The sequence below is a fragment of the Delphinapterus leucas genome, chromosome 21 (assembly GCF_059928025.1).
Source record: "Delphinapterus leucas isolate spDelLeu-1000000601 "Yukka" chromosome 21, BTC_Dleu_Yukka2, whole genome shotgun sequence".
Taxonomy (NCBI): domain Eukaryota; kingdom Metazoa; phylum Chordata; class Mammalia; order Artiodactyla; family Monodontidae; genus Delphinapterus; species Delphinapterus leucas.
Window position 1 is genome coordinate 17,638,748 of NC_143149.1, and position 18,471 is coordinate 17,657,218.

The 18,471-nt window shown below is 39.8% G+C and overlaps 1 protein-coding gene across 2 annotated transcripts in view; it reads right to left on the reverse strand.

Moving 5' to 3' along the window:
* ZDHHC2 (zDHHC palmitoyltransferase 2) overlaps positions 1 to 18,471 on the reverse strand; it is a 67,213-nt gene that overhangs the window by 29,758 nt on the left and 18,984 nt on the right. For both annotated transcript variants that reach the window (XM_022571093.3, XM_022571087.3), the window contains exons 2-3: positions 9,185 to 9,211; positions 7,978 to 8,072 (exon numbers count right to left, since the gene is read on the reverse strand). In XM_022571093.3, coding sequence (XP_022426801.1) covers positions 7,978 to 8,072; positions 9,185 to 9,211 — 122 coding nt within the window. The remainder of the gene's footprint in view (positions 1 to 7,977; positions 8,073 to 9,184; positions 9,212 to 18,471) is intronic.

An 18,471-nucleotide genomic window follows, 5' to 3' on the forward strand; every position in this document is an offset into this window, starting at 1 on the left:
TACACAATTTTTCGGGTTGCGTGACTATATAAATGAGGGCAGTGAGTGGCAGTGAGCAGTGCCGAGTCTCCAACCCAGAAAAATAGGACCTTGCAGCCTGATCCTAGAGGCTGGGGCAGGAGTAGCAGCAGATTAAATACCTTGGAGTCCAAGAAAAGTTTGGGAACCACATTTCCAACAGGTGGAAAACTATCTCCCAATTGGATCGTGGATTCCTAGAATCTATTCCATTGTTTTCAGAGTTACTCTGAAAAAGCAGTTCACTGGGAAGCAGAGTCAATGAGAAAGCTGTCACCATTCAGGTCTCACTAACAGAATTAAAGACCTAACAAAGAAAAATCCAAATTGTTTATTGACCCATCATATGCAATCATATTGGTTTATCAGAGGATTTGCCAGATTTTCTTACTTAAAAATTCTAGGTTGGGCACCATGCACCTGTTGATGACACTACTTTAAAATTTGAAACATGCTATTATTCATTGTTTTTTAAAAAAGAAAACACTGACAAACAGGTAAGTGTACTGATGGTCTTTATAGAACTGTTTATCTTGTTTGGAAATATTTGAGTGGTATAAAATGTATAACATCAAATGATGCTGTAATTCTGCAGTAGTCGAGAAAAGGTAGGGCTGATCTGGAGAAAGTATCTATGAACTTTGTACATGTTGATTCCTCTGCCTAGAACATTATTCCTTATACTTTCTGGATGGCTCCTTCTCATTTTGCAGGTTTCAGCTTAAATGTCATCTTCTCAAAGAACTTCCACGATTCCCTTACTAAGATAGGGACCCTGATCATTCTGTCCCTTCCCCCTGCCATACTGTCCATCAGGTCCATGTGTGATTTCTTTGTGCTACACACCATAATTTGAAATTATTTTGTTGGTCCATTTGTCCTTTGTCTGTCTCTTCCACAAGCATGTAACCCCACAAGGGGATCAAGCTTAGCACAGAGTAAGCCCTCTACTAGAACTGTGGAATGGACAAAGGAGAAAGTACCAGGAAGCCTAAGTCAGAGCACTGAAGATCAAAGCAAGTTATTTTGTATCCTAGTCTCTAACTTTCCATTGTCAGAACCATCAGTCCCATAATTCAGGCAGATATATCTCCCTTGCCCATTTCTAAAAGTAATTTAAAACCTAGCATTGAAAGTTAGTTTCGTAAAAGACTTAATACTCAAAAGGAATAAAACCATTGACATTTTATTACATTTTCTACAGAGTTCTGGATCCTTTTAACTTTAGGGGTAAGTTCTAGTGAGTGATGGAAATGGAAGAGCCCTTAGTATGTTTAATACTTTTATAAATAAACATTACACACTGCAACCATCAGGTCCTAAAAACCAAATACATGTTGGTGGAATTGTTATTTATGTAAGATGGATGTCAAAATATCTAGTTCTATCTTGGAATGCATCAAATATGCAGTCCCCTCCCCCTCAGAACACTTTTATGTACAAATGCACATCACAGATCTCAGGAAAGATGTAGAGATCTGAAGGAGAGATCTCCTGGGGTGAAAAAGATAATATACCTGACCTCCAATCTTCCAGATTGCAGCAGTCCTTTGGTCAGTAATGCAAGCTGTTTTGTTTTTGTTTAAATAGTTTTATCAATTTTGACTTATAGAAAAATTGAGGAAATGGTACAAGGTTCCCATATATCCTCTCATCAACTTGCTGATATTCCTAACATCATATATTAACATGGTACATTTAGGACAATTAATGTATCAATATGGATACATTGTTATTAACCAAAGTCCACAGTTTATTCAGATTTCCTTAGTTTTCACTGAGGATCTTTTTTTCTGTTCCAAGGTCCCATCTAGGAGACCACAGTACATTTATTTTTCATGTTTCCTTACTCTTGGCTGAGACAATTTTTCAGATTTTCCTTGTTTTTGTTGAGTTTGACAATTCTGAGTAGTACTGATCAGGTATTTTGTAAGATGCTGCTCTATTGGAACTTTTCTGATGTCTATCTCATGATTAGACTGGGGTTACGGGTTTTGGGGAGGAAGACCACAAAGGCAAAGTGCCCTTCTCACCACGTCATATCAAGGGAACACACTATCAATGTGACTTAGCACTGTTGATGTTGGCTTTAATCACCTGGTTGAGGGAGTGTTTTCCAGGTTTCTCCGCTGTAAGGTGACTCATTACTTCCCTGTCTTCACCCTGTACTCTTTGGAAGGAAGTCACCATATGCAGCCCACATTTAAGGAGTGGAGATTTATTCTTCCCCTCCTTGAGGGCAGAGTATGTACATAAATTATTCAGAATTCTTCTGTAAAAGAGATTTCTCTTTTCTCCCCATTTATTTATTCATTCAATCATTTCTTTGTATCGGTAGACTCAAAGATATTTATTATACTCTGAGTTTTTATACTTTATTTATACTTTATTTAGTTATACATTATTTATACTCTGAGTTATAAATGAACACTATTTTATTTATTTTCCTGCTGAAATTGTTCCGGCTTTGGTCACTGGGACATTTTCAACTGGATCCTATGTCCCTTTGATATACCACCATCGATATATTTTATTTTATTTTTTGGAGTACCTTTCACTTTTTGGCATAAGACGCTCCAGGCTCATTTTCAAAATACCCTGCCCTAGTTCTAGAATCAGCCATTTCTCCAAGGAGCCCTTCTTCCTTTCCTTAGAGAATGATATTAGAAACCAACATCTGGGACCAAACACAGTTTTCCGATTAAAGGAGAGTATAATCTTAAAAGGGTGCATAAATTAAGAAAAAAAACAGAATCCAGTAATAAACAGAAAACTCAAAGAATTGTATTTCCTTTTTTGCTAGTTGTTTTTGACTTAGGACAAAAATTAAAATATAACCTCACTAGTATCTAAAATGTCCAAATTAAAACGTAGAACTTTTTTTGCCTATTAAATTCACAACAGTTTTCTTAAGAACAGCATGCAGTGCCAAGGTTCTGATAAAAACTGGTGGCTTTGGAAATTGCTGTAATTATTCTGGGAAACAATTTGGCAAGTGACTTAAGTTTCCTTCGTCTAGTAATTCAACTTCTGAGAACTTATATTAAGAAAAATAACCCAAAATATGGGTAAAGCTCTATGAACAAACACTTTAACAACGCTGTTTATAACATGAAAAGTTGGGGTCAGACTAAAAATCCAGTGTTTCAGTGAGAATATCATGTTGTTATTAAAAATGACAATAAAACAAGGAAGAACTATTACATGAAAAAAACTGGAATATGTGTGCTCTGAATACCACTAGGAAAAATAACCAGAAAGAAATTCAGAATATAAACTGGCTGAATTAGTGTGGTGGGATTTTTTTTTTCTTTTTCTTTCTGCCTACTCTTCGTTTTCAAAATATAATTTCGTATGGTTATATTACTTTAATATCGGGAGAAAATGTTATGAATTGAAAAATTATATTCTCTGAACAGTGAAAAGAAAATATTTACATTATTTTCTTATATTATCTCTTCTCCTACTTTTTTAGTCCCAGTTGAAGTCCAAGACCCTCATTTTACAAGTGAGGGGGTCTCTGGCTGCAAATCAGTTAGAAGATTAAACCCAAGATCTTGTATTTTATTAATGGAATAACCCAAGATTCTTAACCAGCAAGCGAAGATTAAACCCAAGATCTTGCATTTTATTAATGGAATAACCCAAGATTCTTAACCAGCAAGCAAGGGCTCTTTCTTTCATGACAACGGTCTCAAAACTCTTTTTTTTTGCGGTACGCAGGCCTCTCACTGTTGTGGCCTCTCCCGCTGCGGAGCACAGGCTCCAGACGCGCAGGCTCAGCGGCCATGGCTCACGGGCCCAGCAGCTTCGCGGCATATGGGATCCTCCCGGACCGGGGCACGAACCCGTGTCCCTTGCATCGGCAGGCGGACCCCCAACGACTGCGCCACCAGGGAAGCCCTGTCCAAACTCTTTTGATAATGTACCCCTACCAATAAAAAATAATTTGAGACTGCACTGCCAATATATGCATATTTACTTATTTACAGATGTGCTATTAGCTAATATAGTATGTATCTTATATAAGAAACTTTTAAAAAGGAGAAACATAAAAGAACAGCATATAAATAGAAGTTTGGCTATTTTTTTCCTCCATGCACCAACTGATGTCCTGGCACACGTCCCCTCCACAGCCCCCCCACGAGGGGTCCACTCTTCATGCTAGAGCGTGGTGTAGTGACAAGAGTGCAGCCTCCATGGTCAAAAGGACTTTGCTTTGAACGTTATTAGCTCTGCCACATACTAGCGCTTGATGCCTTAGGATAATTAGTTCATGTTCAAGCCTGCTGCTCCATCTGTAAAATGGTAATAAATAATATCCATCTCCTACAGTAATATGAATCAAATAAGGTATACATCTTCTGTACAAAAGTCATCCAACAAGGCCTGGTACAAAACTGTAAATTCACTGTTATGAAACTCCACTACTCCCTCAATTCCACGTTTTTTATCATTTCATTTTTCCTCTCTCTCTAACTGCTATTTCAAACCTTCTCTGCTCTTCCAAACCTCAGTCAACCTACTTCCCCCATTATTCTTAGTTGTTGATCTCACATATAATTTTAGGGAGAAATCAGAAGTCACTTCAACTTTCCACCAAAGCTATAAACACAAACCTGCCTCTATACACATAACTTCTCAACTTTCAGTCATTTAACAAATATTTATTGCGTACCTTTTAGGGGTCAGACACTGCTCAGACACCAGGTACTGGTGATGGATTAGTGAATAAAACAGATAAAGTTCATGCTGTTGTAGAGCTTATATTCTAGGGATGGTATAAAAAATGACCATGGGATAAATTACAGAATGATATGCCATGGGGAGAAATACAGCAAGGTAAGGTTTAGAAGGATGCAGGGATAGGGTTTTGCTATTTTGGAGGAAGTGGTCATGGAATGCCTGAAAGGTACTCTTGAGCAGAGACACAGAGATAGCAAGAAAATGAAGGACCTGGCCATGCAGTTATCTGTGAGAAGAGTGTTCCAGATCAAGGGGTAATAGCAGCTCTCAAGGCCCCTGAAGGAGACACATGCTTAGTGTGTTGACAGAACAGCAAGGAAACCAATGTGACTAAAACAGCATTACAGAGGGTCAGAGAAGTGGTGTGAGGCCAGGCCATGTGCAGCCTTTTAGGTTACAGTAGAGAATTAGGTGTTTACTCTCAGTGAGCTCAGATATGACAGCAAAGTTCTGAGCAGAGGAATAATATGAACTGTCTTGTGTTTTGTTTTTATTTATTTATTAATTTCTTTTTTTGTGCGATACGCAGGTCTCTCACTGTTGTGGCCTCTCCAGCTGCGGAGCACAGGCTCCGGACGCGCAGGCCCAGCGGCCATGGCTCACGGGCCCAGCCGCTCCGCGGCTTGTGGGATCCTCCCGGACCGGGGCACGAACCCGTGTCCCCTGCATCGGCAGGCGGATTCTCAACCACTGCGCCACCAGGGAAGTCCTGTCTTGTGTTTTGAAAGGATCACTCTGGTACTGTGCTGAAAATATACGGAAGAGGGCAAACACAAAAGCAAGGAAACGTGCTGAGAGGGTGCTGTACATATACCAGCAGGGATGCTGGTGGCTTGGACCACGGTGGGAGCATGGAGGGGCACGAGCTAACACTTGCGTGCTCTGAGGGTATGGCCTACAGAATTGGGTGATTGATTGAGTGTGGCGTCTGAGAGAAAAAGAGTAGCGAAGGGTGACTCCAAGATTTTGATCTGAACAAGTGGAAGGATGGAGTTGCCATTATTGAGATGGGAAAAATGTAGGAATAGAAGGATTTGGGGAGCAAGTAAAAAATCATAAGTTTATTTCCAGGTACTTGGAATTTGAATTTGAAATTCCTATTAGATGCCAAATAGGAAGCAGGAAAGGAGTCTGGAGTTTAGGAGAGAGGATCAGGCTAATGAGTAATTTGAAAGCGATGAGATAGTATATAAAGTCATAATGTAGATATATAAGAGAAGAGGTCCAGAGATTGAACTCTAGGATAATCCAACGCTTTAGAAGTTCAGGAGATAATGAGGAACCAGCAGAGGAGACCTAGAAGGAGCTGCCACTATAAATAAAAATAAAATTATTTTGATGAGAAAGGAGGTAAGCACATTCTAGAAAGAAAACTATGGCATGGTGTACACAGGAAACCATGTACATAAGAACGACTAGAGTACAAAGTGAGGAGTTAGAAATTTGGACGAGGGTCATCGTTGCCAAACTAGGGAGACTGGCCTTCACCCTGTGGGATGGGCAGAGTCACTGAATAGACACAAGCAGCAGAGTGAAGGATGGATTTTTGCAGAATTCTCCGAAGGGAATGCAGGCAAGATTGTCAAGGGTGACACCACAGAGAAGACTGCAATGTCTCAGATGACAGAGATGACCAAGACTCTGAATTACGGCAGGGATGGAAAATAAAGAGAAAGGGGCTTGAACTGAAAAAGAAAAGTTAGGAAGTGCAAACCTTTCCAGGATTTGGACGCTGGGGGAGGTGCAAGGATGCCAAGCTTCTGGCTTGAATGACAACGTGGTTGGCAGTGGCATTAACCCGTAGAAGAAACAGATGAGTCACGGTTTGGGGAAGGAGAGGGTGGTGGCTTCAGTCTCAGATGTGTTGTGTTTGCGGTGTCAGTGCAGTGATCAAGGAGCTGTTTGGCAAGGAGATATATAAATTTGAAATTCGTGGGAGAGGTCAGGCTAGAAACAGATCTGGGATATGTCAACGCAGAGGTCACAGGCAAAAACCACCAGAGTGGATGAGATGACCTACGATAAAAGTCAGCATTTTCCTTCAAGCCTACAACTAAGGCCAGGATGAGGGTAAGAAAGATGATGGGAAAGAAGAGAACATGGTAGGAGGGAGGAAAAAGAGGTAGGAAAAAAAGTAAGTAGAGAGAAGAAGAAAAAAAGGCTATATATCTAATGCATTCTAGGCCAAGCATGCCATTAATACTGTGCAAATATCTGTGGTTTTGTTTTTAATATCCTTTCCCAGTTCATAAAGCACATTTATTGGCCTTTTTGACCACATTTGCATTTCAAACAGATTACTTCAGGAAACAATTCTAAGTGATGCCTAGACTTCTTTTTTTTTTTTAACGTTAGCCTACTAAAACTACATTATTATTACTGGAGCAGAGTTTATTTCTATTCAATACCATGTACTAGACTAAGTGCCAAGGGTCCAAAATTGAGTAAAACACAGTCCTCTGCTTCAAGGACATTTAACCAGGATCAAACACCCAGAAATGGGCTTCCCTGGTGGCGCAGTGGTTGAGAGTCTGCCTGCCGATGCAGGGGACACGGGTTCGTGCCCCGGTCCGGGAGGATCCCACATGCCGCGAAGCTGCTGGGCCTGTGAGCCATGGGCGCTGAGCCTGCGCATCCGGAGCCTGTGCTCTGCAACGGGAGGGGCCACAACAGTGAGAAGCCCGCGTACCGCAAAAAAACAAAACAAAACAAAACAAAAAAAACCAGGAAACAAAAAGTTCGCCAGAATGATCTTTTCAAAATGCATATTTGAACATATAACTCTATTTAACATATAGTAATTAATTAATTTAAAAAAAAATAAAGTAGAGAAGATTAGTTAAGTCGTTGATTTGTTGTTATTGTTTCTGGTGGCTGACAGCCAACTAATGCACCATTAGTATGACAATTATAATAGAAATATGTCTACCTTCAGCTCTATCTTTTTATCTATCTATCCATCCATCCATCCTTCTGCCTCACTCTAAAGTAGAAATGGAATGTATAACATATTTAATATTGTAAATATAATACTCATCCAGTGCAAAAATAATATTTATCAAGTGAAAATTCAAGTATTTAATTAACACATTAATATAAAAATCACTACACTAAGTTTGCAACATTAATAAAAAGACATAAAACTCATTCTTCAGACATCAGTATTACAGACTTCCATCTTTAGGACATAACTATACTAATATTTTAACTTACTTCTTTTGAAGGATTCATTGGTAATGTAAAGATAGTTTTCCAATACGACCAGACAAACATTGCAAAAAGTAGATGATACGCAATCAGGCACACAACTAAAATGAGAGAAACAAAATTGTCACTTTAATATGCAAGTACATGCTAAAATCATGGTATTCACAAAAGATGTGCTTGTTCTAAAATAACCAAATAATTTAATTATTTAATTACTTACTAGCCCATGATTAGAACCCTCCCATCTGTAGACAAGCCCATCTATCGGCAAAATGGCTACGGGGACCTCTCCTGAGTTGTAAAAATAAGGCAGCTATGCCTGCAACTTTAAATAATAAACAAAGTGTTAAACGAATGTTAAGACATTCAGGCTGTAAGAACTTTGCTTCACTAACAAAGAATAGCAAAAGCAGTTCCTGCTTGAGCGGTTTGCCTATTTTGCTCAGCTCGAGTCAAATCTGGTGGGCCTGTTTCAAGGACAGTAGTTTGAAACAGAGATCTTCTGAACAAAGAGAGATTTCCTCCAAGAGCAGTTCAAGTTTCTTACTGATCACATGGGACAATTGTTAACAAAAGCATTCTGAGTATTTTTTTAAGGTAGTGTACCTAAACACACTTTGTGTGGTATTTTAGTCTTGAAGTCTTATGCAAAGCTGAAATATTAATTTTGTACACAGTGATAATGATTAATTCTGCATAATACAGTAATATATAACTTACTTGTGTAAGATACAGTTGAATAAGATATGCTAATTTAATTTAAAATATAGCATGTTTGGTATTTTTAAACCTTAACAGCCATTTTGGCTTTTTAAAAGCAGCTGATATTCCTATTATAGAGCCATTAAAACATTCAGTTACCCCATAAGGCACTTAAATCGGTGTGAGATGACTAGACCCAATGATATTTTTCATGAATTATCTAGGTGACTCAGGTATGGGGTCAGACTCTGAGTTGAAACAGGAGATTGTTGATATTCCTGTTATCTTGGAGCCATAAGAACCTGGCACAGTGACTGCCATTTCAGGGTTAAGTTCTCTGCCAAGCGTCTGAGAGAATTCAGTCTGGGGACTGAGAGAATGAGACGCCTTTAACCCATCCTGACTCCAACATTCTCCAAGTATGACTTACTCCAACCAAATCAAAATGAATGCTATTTGTTTTTGCCAACGATTTTTAAAATTTTAGACTGAAGGCAGTGATATATCTTACCTTGTTCTCCAATATTTTCCATGGACACTATAGAAATAAATAGAGAAAAGAGACAGGCAATAGGTTATAAGAAGCTTATGGCAAACAGAGGGCCTGACAGAGACAGAAGACGCTTGAGTAGGTTAATAATGTGGCTCTGTTTCAAACCAACGTTCTTTAAATATTTGCTCAACGTTGTTTCGAGGAGGGATGAGCACTACGGGAGACAGGTGGGGAGGGAAGGCGAGTGGCCGCCCTCCACGAGGCCCCCGCTGGCGCTCCAGCCCTGGCTGCCACGCAGAAAACTAACCCTGCCAAGCGTGGCCCTGGCGGGTCTCACTCCTTTATCGATCGGTTTCTCGGGTTTCCTTCCAACTACAGAGCTCAGATGAAAGCTCTCCAGCTCATCACATTGCCAGTGGCACTGATTGCTCTTTATAAGTTGGCAACCACCGAGTTAGCTTTCCAGAAGGAAAAAAATGTTGTGTCCACGGCATACACTTCTCTTGCCGTATTTCTGAAAGGATGAATTCTTACGCCCGATTACTAACTGCTTCCTACTGTACAACAAGGGGCCCAGACCACGTGCCCGAGAAACTGCCATCCCTGAAGGGCTGCTGTAAATATCACAAGGTGGCAGGTAGATTGAGGGCAGGGACCACAGAGCTCAAACAAGCTGGGACAAAAAGCCCCACTCCAGCAGTTTTCTTGCCTTCTGTTTGTCTACTTGTTTTGTTTCCCATGTGGTGGTCATCCTCCATTTGTACTAAAGTCTTCAGGAAGCTCTGGCCTATCTCAGTTGTAGCAAGGGAAGATTTGACTTTATTTACGTAGTTTTGTTCCTCCTTGGCTATTTAAAGGGATACAGTATTCTGGGCCTTTGTCCTGGAGTATATTTTCATTGCCTTAAGAAGCACTGAAATCAGGGTAATGTGAGAGATTTTTAAGATTACCTGATCCAACCAACCTCCTTCACAGGAGAGCTACCGTTTAGCCATTTCTAGAGTGAGCAGGAGACACCGTTTTGGAGAGCAACCCACTCCCTTCCTGGATTGCTCTTAAGAATGACTGTACGATCAGAGGGTGCCGAAATGAGCCTCTTGTGGCTTCTACCTAATGGAATCTAGGCTTCCAATCTGTAGCAATAAACAGAAAATCTAAATGGCAGACCTTCATGTGTTCTCTTTTAACCTAAAAAATAGATGATTTCGGGCTTCCCTGGTGGCGCAGCGGTTGAGAGTCCACCTGCCGATGCAGGGGACGCGGGTTCGTGCCCCGGTCTGGGAAGATCCCACGTGCCGCGGAGCGGCTGGGCCCGTGAGCCATAGCCGCTGGCCTGCGCGTCCGGAGCCTGTGCTCCGCAACGGGAGAGGCCACAGCAGTGAGAGGCCTGCGTACCGAAAAATAGATGATTTCCAGATTTCTCACCAACCTTGATGTGGCTCCTTTAAACATTTCCTGGTCTCTCAATTTCCTTTTACCTTTCTGATCCCCATGATGGGACAGGCAGACACAGGTGATCTTTGACTTACAAATGGCCTGTTCCACAAGTGTGCTTGTCCACCAGAGGTGAGAGTCATAGCGCACTTTCTCATAGAATACGTGAAGACGTTAATGTGAGGCCAGAGGAAGGACCAACCTGGCTTTTCTGTCTGACCTCTACCTCTCCCTTCATGCATTTCTCTCCAGGCTCTGACTTCCCTGTCTTCAAAGTGCTCCAAAACTGACTACAGCTCTTCCTTGGATCAACATTTTTCCTCCTTCAGCTAATCTAATGAAATGCAAAAGCACTTTTAATGCATTCGTGCATTTATATAGGAATGACCCTTAATGACCATTTCAGAGGTGCTGGTGTTTTAAAGAAAATGTATTTGCTAACCCATGACTCTAGCTGTCAGAACTGAAACAGTAAAACAAAATGACATTAAAAAAAGAAAAAGTACAGTTAGTATGAGGTGAGAAGTTTTTTGCCCTGGACCATTATTATATTGACGGGATATGCATTCAAAGACATCTTTTAAAAAGCTATTTCTGCCCTTCACAGTTTGTTTTTCTCTTAATGTACTTCAAAATTCACAGATCTTCTTCTTTTTTTTTCATTTAAACAAGTTACTCATGGATGCATGCTTACGGTAAATAATTCTGATAACATTTATAGAGTTAAATGTGAAGGTCCAAAAAGGCTGTATCAATTACACTCCCCCAAATTGTGAACCTATCCAATTTCCTATGAATGTAAAATGTCTTTAATTTTTGTCAACATTTTAGGCCAAAATAAAAAATCACTGTTTTAGTATTCATTTCCCTGATTACTAGTGAACTTTTAAAAATTTTTATTAAAAAGTAAAATGACTGGCTTTTCCGATCTCTTCTGATTAAATTACCACTTTCCCATTGGTCTACTTCTCTTTTACTTATTGAGAGCCTTTTATATAGTACCCTGGGAAGTAATCCCATATTTGTTACATATGTTCCAAATAAAGTTGTGTATAACTACTTTCAAATGACTTAATAGGTTAGGGGCTTCCTTGGCGGTCCAGTGGTTAAGACTCCACACTTCCAACGCAGGGGGCGCAGGTTCGATCCCTGGTTGGGGAACTAAGATCCCACATGCGGCATGCCGCAGCAAAAAAAAGACAATAAATACTAGCAAAATCTTATGGTTTATCCCTGATTAAACAGCAGTATCAAAACTTTCAAACTGACCTATTTCACTAACAGATATATGGACTATACTTGGTTTTGCTTTATGATCTTGAGGAAATTAATGTTCTTTCAACCATGTTTACCTGTTTAGTGGGTCAATGGTTCACCTTGTAATTTTCAATTTAGTGGAAGAGTTGTCAATTTCAACATTTCCTTTCTCAGACAAAACCACATAGAATACAATGTTATTTTCTATTTTGTTCATAAATGACTGTTGAAGAAAAGGTTATAATTTAGCCACATATGTTATATGTATATAAAGATAATATATGGGAAATACAGACTCATTTTTGGAAAAAATAGATGGTAAGTCAAAAATAGATGGTAAGTCAAATGTAATTTGACTATTTACATCAACATGAGAATTAAATAGCAATACTGATCATATTTATGACAGATCTTCCAAAGATCTACTGGGTTTTAATGTGAATTTTGAGTTTTATTCAGTATTAATTTTATTATTTCACAGAATTTCAGTTTGGTCTATTTAAAAATTATGCTGATACTTATTCTCCAACTACACACACACAGAAATTTCAAATCTTTTATAACCATCATTAACATATTTTGTAAAAATGACTTTTGAGGTAATTTAATATAGTTATTTCTATTTTTATTAAAAGAAAATGGAGGCAGATGAGCTTTACTCCAAGTCACAATGAGTAGCACATTAGTTAATTCTATCTGAGAAATTCTTTTATTTTCAATTTTAAAGTTTTACGCATGTGACAAAAATATTATGATTTGGGCTCTGCTGGATCTTATTAAAATTAGTTCCTTATTAAAGTACAATAACTGGCATAGAGCATCTGCCCCATAAATGTTTACTGAATAAAGACAGAAACGGCGCAGTGGTTAAGAATCTGCCTACCAGTGCAGAGGGCGCGGGTTCGAGCCCTGGTCCAGGAAGATCCCACATGCTGCAGAGCAACTAAGCCTGTGCGCCACAACTACTGAGCCTGCGCTCTAGAGCCCGCGAGCCACAACTACTGAAGCTCGCGCGTAGAGCCCGTGCCACTGCAATGAGAAGCCTGCGCACCACAACGAAGAGTAGCCCGCGCACCACAACGAAGAGTAACCCCTGCTCTCTGCAACTAGAGAAGAGTCCACGCGTAGCAAAGAAGACCCAGTGCAGCCAAAAATAAATAAAACAAATAAATTTACTTAAAAAAAAAAGACAAACAGAAGAAAACACCATTAATTTGAATCATAAAAGTGGAATCCCAAAGCACACCTATGAGAAACGTTAATTCTTCTGTTGACTTGAAAATTTCAAGAACAAAGTTATTTCTTTTACCTGTCATCTTAGCACACTGTAGAAACTCAACTAGTAATTTGCAAAACCAAGAGTAATCTTATCTGTACTGCCTGCTAGCATACATCCCCAGAAGTGAAGACAATACCTCATTACACAAAGGAGACAGAGACGACCAAGTGGTTCATGATCCTCTAAAAATTAAAAGCTTGAAGAAGACACTGGCTTCAACTTGGCTTCAAGCAACTTTAAAAGAAGATAGAAAGGTTTTATACGTTTATAGGGTTTTTCCCTCCTAATTTTGGCTCTTCCTTAGTACTTTACTTTTTAATAGTTCAGTCTGTCAAAGTGAAGAAGAATCTTACTAAGCACAACCAAACTAAAGAGCAAAGGCTCTGGATAAAGACCGGCAAAGCTCCATCCTATTTCTGCCACTTGCTGGTTTACACAGTGATTCTACATATTCCATCATGAAGTGAGGGTAGTAATAACAACAGCAATATCATCAGAGCTGTTGTGGAATTAAAAGAGGTAATACATGTAATGTACCTAACATAGTACCTGGCACACAGTAAGCCCCCCAAATATACAAGCAATTATAATACATGATATTTAATTTTGCAAATACTAACTGTAATAGATAACATATAGGAAAGGGACTACAAATTACAAAGAGACAAGTAGTATTTGTACAGACCTCTGAAAGACATCAATGCAAAATTCTGACTAAAAATAGACTTTACAAAGTGAAAAATAAAAGGTGAAAAATAACTTAGATCTCCATATCTTGCCTTTTTATATAGATGTGTCATTCCAGAAACGTGATAAATAAAAATGGTGGTACTCATCCTTACACAGGGTAATGATGAGACATAAAGACTTCATTCCTGATGTGGCAGTCAGTCCATGTGAGAACTTCACTAAAAGTGAGAAGATCTATTTTGGATGTGACACAATCTGTTCAACTTAATGAATAAGAACAATGACTTTTTTTTTAAAGGCCTAAATATTATATTCATTCCAAAAAAGTTAGATGCAATTTACTCTTGAGAATAAGAGCACTGCTGTTGTTACACTAAAATAGTTACCCTTCATACATATGGTGACCATCTAAATACATACAATAGTAACACCATGGGTCAAGATTCTAATTTTCATTTCAAAAACTTACCTAATTTTATCTTGGATTAGCCTAATTTCTTTCCAGTTCCATAGCCTACAATGATAATATGCTGCTTTAGAGATCGCTAACTTTCAATCTACCTGCAGGACTTAACATTCCTCCCAGATTAAGTGCAGTACAACTAGGCAACAAGAACTCTGCCTTGTTGAAAGATCCTAAAGAACTGAAGTACTTTCTTGGCACTGGTGGTCTATTGGAAGAGAGAAAGTGGGAATGATAAATTATTACCAGTGTTTGCAAGAATGTTCCTTTTGCCAAGAGGACAATGAAGGCCTTTAAGAATTACATCTTGGGGGGGCTTCCCTGGTGGCGCAGTGGTTGAGAGTCCGCCTGCCGATGCAGAGGACGCGGGTTCATGCCCGGGTCTGGGAGGATCCCACATGCCGCGGAGCAGCTGGGCCTGTGAGCCATGGCCGCTGAGCCTGCGCGTCCGGAGCCTGTGCTCCGCGGCGGGAGAGGCCACAGCGGTGAGAGGCCCGCGTACCAGGAAAAAAAAAAAGAATTACATCTTGGAATCTGGAACTGTCAATATAACTGCAAGACTGGTAGGTCGGGGGGCCAGTTGTGTTTTCTGGCCACCCTTTCTGCTAACCCTCCTCCTCCCTCATTAGTCATTTTTCTAAGAAACAGAGTGGGGCATTAGAGAAAAGGCTGATTGGTCAGCCATCAGTTTAGAATTGATGCATGATACTTTTGTTGTAGTATTGATCTTTAAGAAACTCTTGTGTAAAAATAAAACAGGTAAAACCAAAGTTGAAGAGTCAGACTGTCAGCCAAAGTAGAAACCCCTAATATACAAAAGGGTGAAAAACTGCTTCTTATTCCAAACCTGACTTGAGTAAACATCCTTAAAAATGCATACAAAAAAAATTAAAGGCATACCTCACTTATCTCTTCCACATGAATTATCAAGCAGTCATTTAATCCAGGGGTCAGTAAACCACAGTCCTCAATCCAAATATAGCCAGCCACCTGCTTCAGTAAATAAAGTTTTTTGGAGCAGAGACACACGCATTCATTTACATGGCTATTTCTGTGCTACAATGGAGAGTTGGGTAGTTGTGACAGGAAGAGTATGGCCTGCAGAGCCAAGAAAATTTACCATCTGGCCTTCTTATAGAGAATGCTTTTCAACCCCGGTATAAATATACTTCTCCAGAGAAACAGAACCAATAGGGGGTGTGTGTGTGTGTGTGTGTAGAGAGAGAGAGAGAGAGAGGGAGGCCAGAGGAGGGAGGAGGGAAGGAGAGAGAGAGGGTAGAGCATGAATGAATATGAATTTTAAGGGCTGGCTCACAGGGTTATGGGGGCTGACAAGTCCAAACTCTACAGAGCAGGCTGGCAAGCTGGAGAGCCAGGGAAGGGTTAATGCTGCAGTCTTGGGTCTGAAGGCAGACTAGAGGCAGAGATGCTTCCTCCTCAGGAGACCTCAGTCTTTGCTCTTAAGGCCTTCAACTGATTGGATGAGGCCCACCTACATTATGAAAAGTAACCTGCTTTACTCACAGTCCACTGATTTAAATGTTAATCACATCTAAAAAAATGCCTTCACAGCAACAGCTAGACTGGTGTTTAACCAAACAACTGGCCACCACAGCCTAGCCTAGTTGACACATAAAATTAATCATCATTGGGGCTTCCCTGGTGGCGCAGTGGTTGAGAGTCCGCCTGCCGATGCAGGGGACACAAGTTCGTGCCCCGGTCCAGGAAGATCCCACATGCAGCGGAGCGGATGGGCCCGTGAGCCATGGCCGCTGAGCCTGCGCGTCCGGAGCCTGTGCTCCGCAACAGGAGAGGCCACAACAGTGAGAGGCCTGCGTATCGCAAAAGAAATAAAATAAAATTAAAAAATTAATCATCACACCTTGCATCTAGAATCTAATTTTATTCTAGAAACAGTTTACTAAGAAGACATGTGTTGATCTTCTGTGTAAGTTCTGAAGCCAAGTTCATTATTTACTGTAAATTAATAAATTGGAATTATAGCCAGCAAAGTAACTACATAAACTAACTTTATGTACCTGCTAGAGGGAAAACAATAATGAAATCCTTTGTCATACTCTAAAAGCTTGACTGCAAATAATCCTATTCAAATTAACTTTATATATACACCCATATGATTCCCTAAGGATGCTATCCAACCCTATTTTCTAAAGAGCTCTAAAAATATTAGAGCCGATTTAGTCTAGATTGATTTAAATTCAATCTTGATTAAAAGCAAAGGTTCACCTCAAAGATCCTTCCAGTCCTATATTTTACCAACTGATTTTTTAAAATTTTGCTTTGGTGATTATACAATTGAGAGTTTGCTGTCAAAAATGTTATCTATTGATAAGTAGCAGGCTACCACTGTTAGTCAGTAACTTGAATCTAGTTCAACTTTCAGTCCTAAGTACATCCAAAACTTCAGATACTAAAACAAGCCTTCATAGTAGGTAAAAAAAAAAGTACTTTCCCCCTTAAATTAGCAAAGAACAGTTACATAATTTTTTCCAGAACAATCTGGTTTTGGGGTGTTTTCATCACAAATGTATACTGCTGTGATTTTTTATTTCTTTTCTTAATCTGAATTTTTTTCTTGCCTTCAAATTCAAACTCTGTTTTGGAAGAATAATTTACTTTTATTGCATAAACACAGTACCGTCTCTGTATAAATCCACTAGGGCAGTCTGACACAGATATACCTTAGCCCCATATATTCAGTCTGATAATGAAGAACACCAAAAGTAAAGAATTGGTTCTAATGAATGAATCTGAAGGGTAACTTTATAGCCAAGCTCTATTTTTTCCTACTTATCTTTAACTCATTTATTGAAAAACAGTCACTGACTCTACCATAGTTACACCACTGAGGACAAAATGGTAAATGAGGCTCCATCCCTCTGCTCAAAAAGCTTAGAGTTCATGGGGCCATTTTACATAGAAGTTGAAACTAACAGAAAAAACAAGGACATTAAAACAGTAAAACATTTTCAGTTAAGAAACAGAAGCCCCTCAGATTCAGAAAATTAAGATGAAAATAGGAATAGTGCTACAAATATACTTTAATATCTCCTGTCCTAACATCTCTCCTTTGACCTCAAGTCTCTAGCTGCCACCCCATTTTTCTGGCCCTTTCACAGGAAAGCTTATTTTAACAATCATCCAAACGCACTGCCTCTACCCCCTAATTTCTTTTTTTAATCAATTAATTTGTTTATTTATTTATTTATTTTTGGCTGCGTTGGGTCTTCGTTGCTGCACGCGGGCTTCCTCTAGTTGCAGCAAGCGGGGGCTACTCTTCGTTGCGGTGCGCAGGCTTCTCATGGCGGTGGCTTCTCTTGTTGCGGAGCACGGGCTCCAGGCGCATGGGCTTCAGTAGCTGTGGCTCATGGGCTCAGTAGTTGTGGTTCGCGGGCTCTAGAGCGTAGGCTCAGTAGTTGTGGTGCAGGGGCCTAGTTGCTCGGCAGCATGTGGGATCTTCCCGGACCAGGGCTTGAACCCATGTCCCCTGCATTGGCAGGTGGATTCTTAACCACTGCACCACCAGGGAAGTCCCTACCCCCTAATTTCTTGTTACTTACTCGACCACCACCAAGTGGTTCTGCACCCCCAACATTCCACTGCTATCAGTCCTGTCAAGGCATCAATACCCTCCCTAATTCTTGGTACTCAAGTTACTCTAACAGAATTAATTACTCTCTCTTTGAAATGCTTTGTTGAACTGACAGTGAATTCTTTGGTGAAACCGGCCAGTGAAAACCCCTTGAAGCAGAATCCTTTGTCCTTTCAGCTACTTTCCAAGAAGCACTAGTTCACTTTTAATGTATTAGAGATCAAAACTGGGGCAGTAGAATACATCAAATCATTCCCATGAATACTGGCGACACTGCTGCTAGACCATTTTAGTAAGAGAAGCCACCGCAATGAGAAGCCCGCGCACCGCAACGAAGAGTAGCCCCCCCCCACCGCTTGCTGCAAGTAGAGAAAGCCCGCAGGCAGCAACGAAGACCCAATGCAGCCAAAAATAAATAAATTAAATAAATAATTTTTTTAAGTAAATAAATAAATAAAAATAAAAACTTGGGGCAAAAGTCATTCTACAAATAGAATCGGTGGGTTTGTAGGAACTGTTTTGTCAAGGACAGGAAAGCAGTTTCAGAACAGAAACAAAGAATAAGGGTA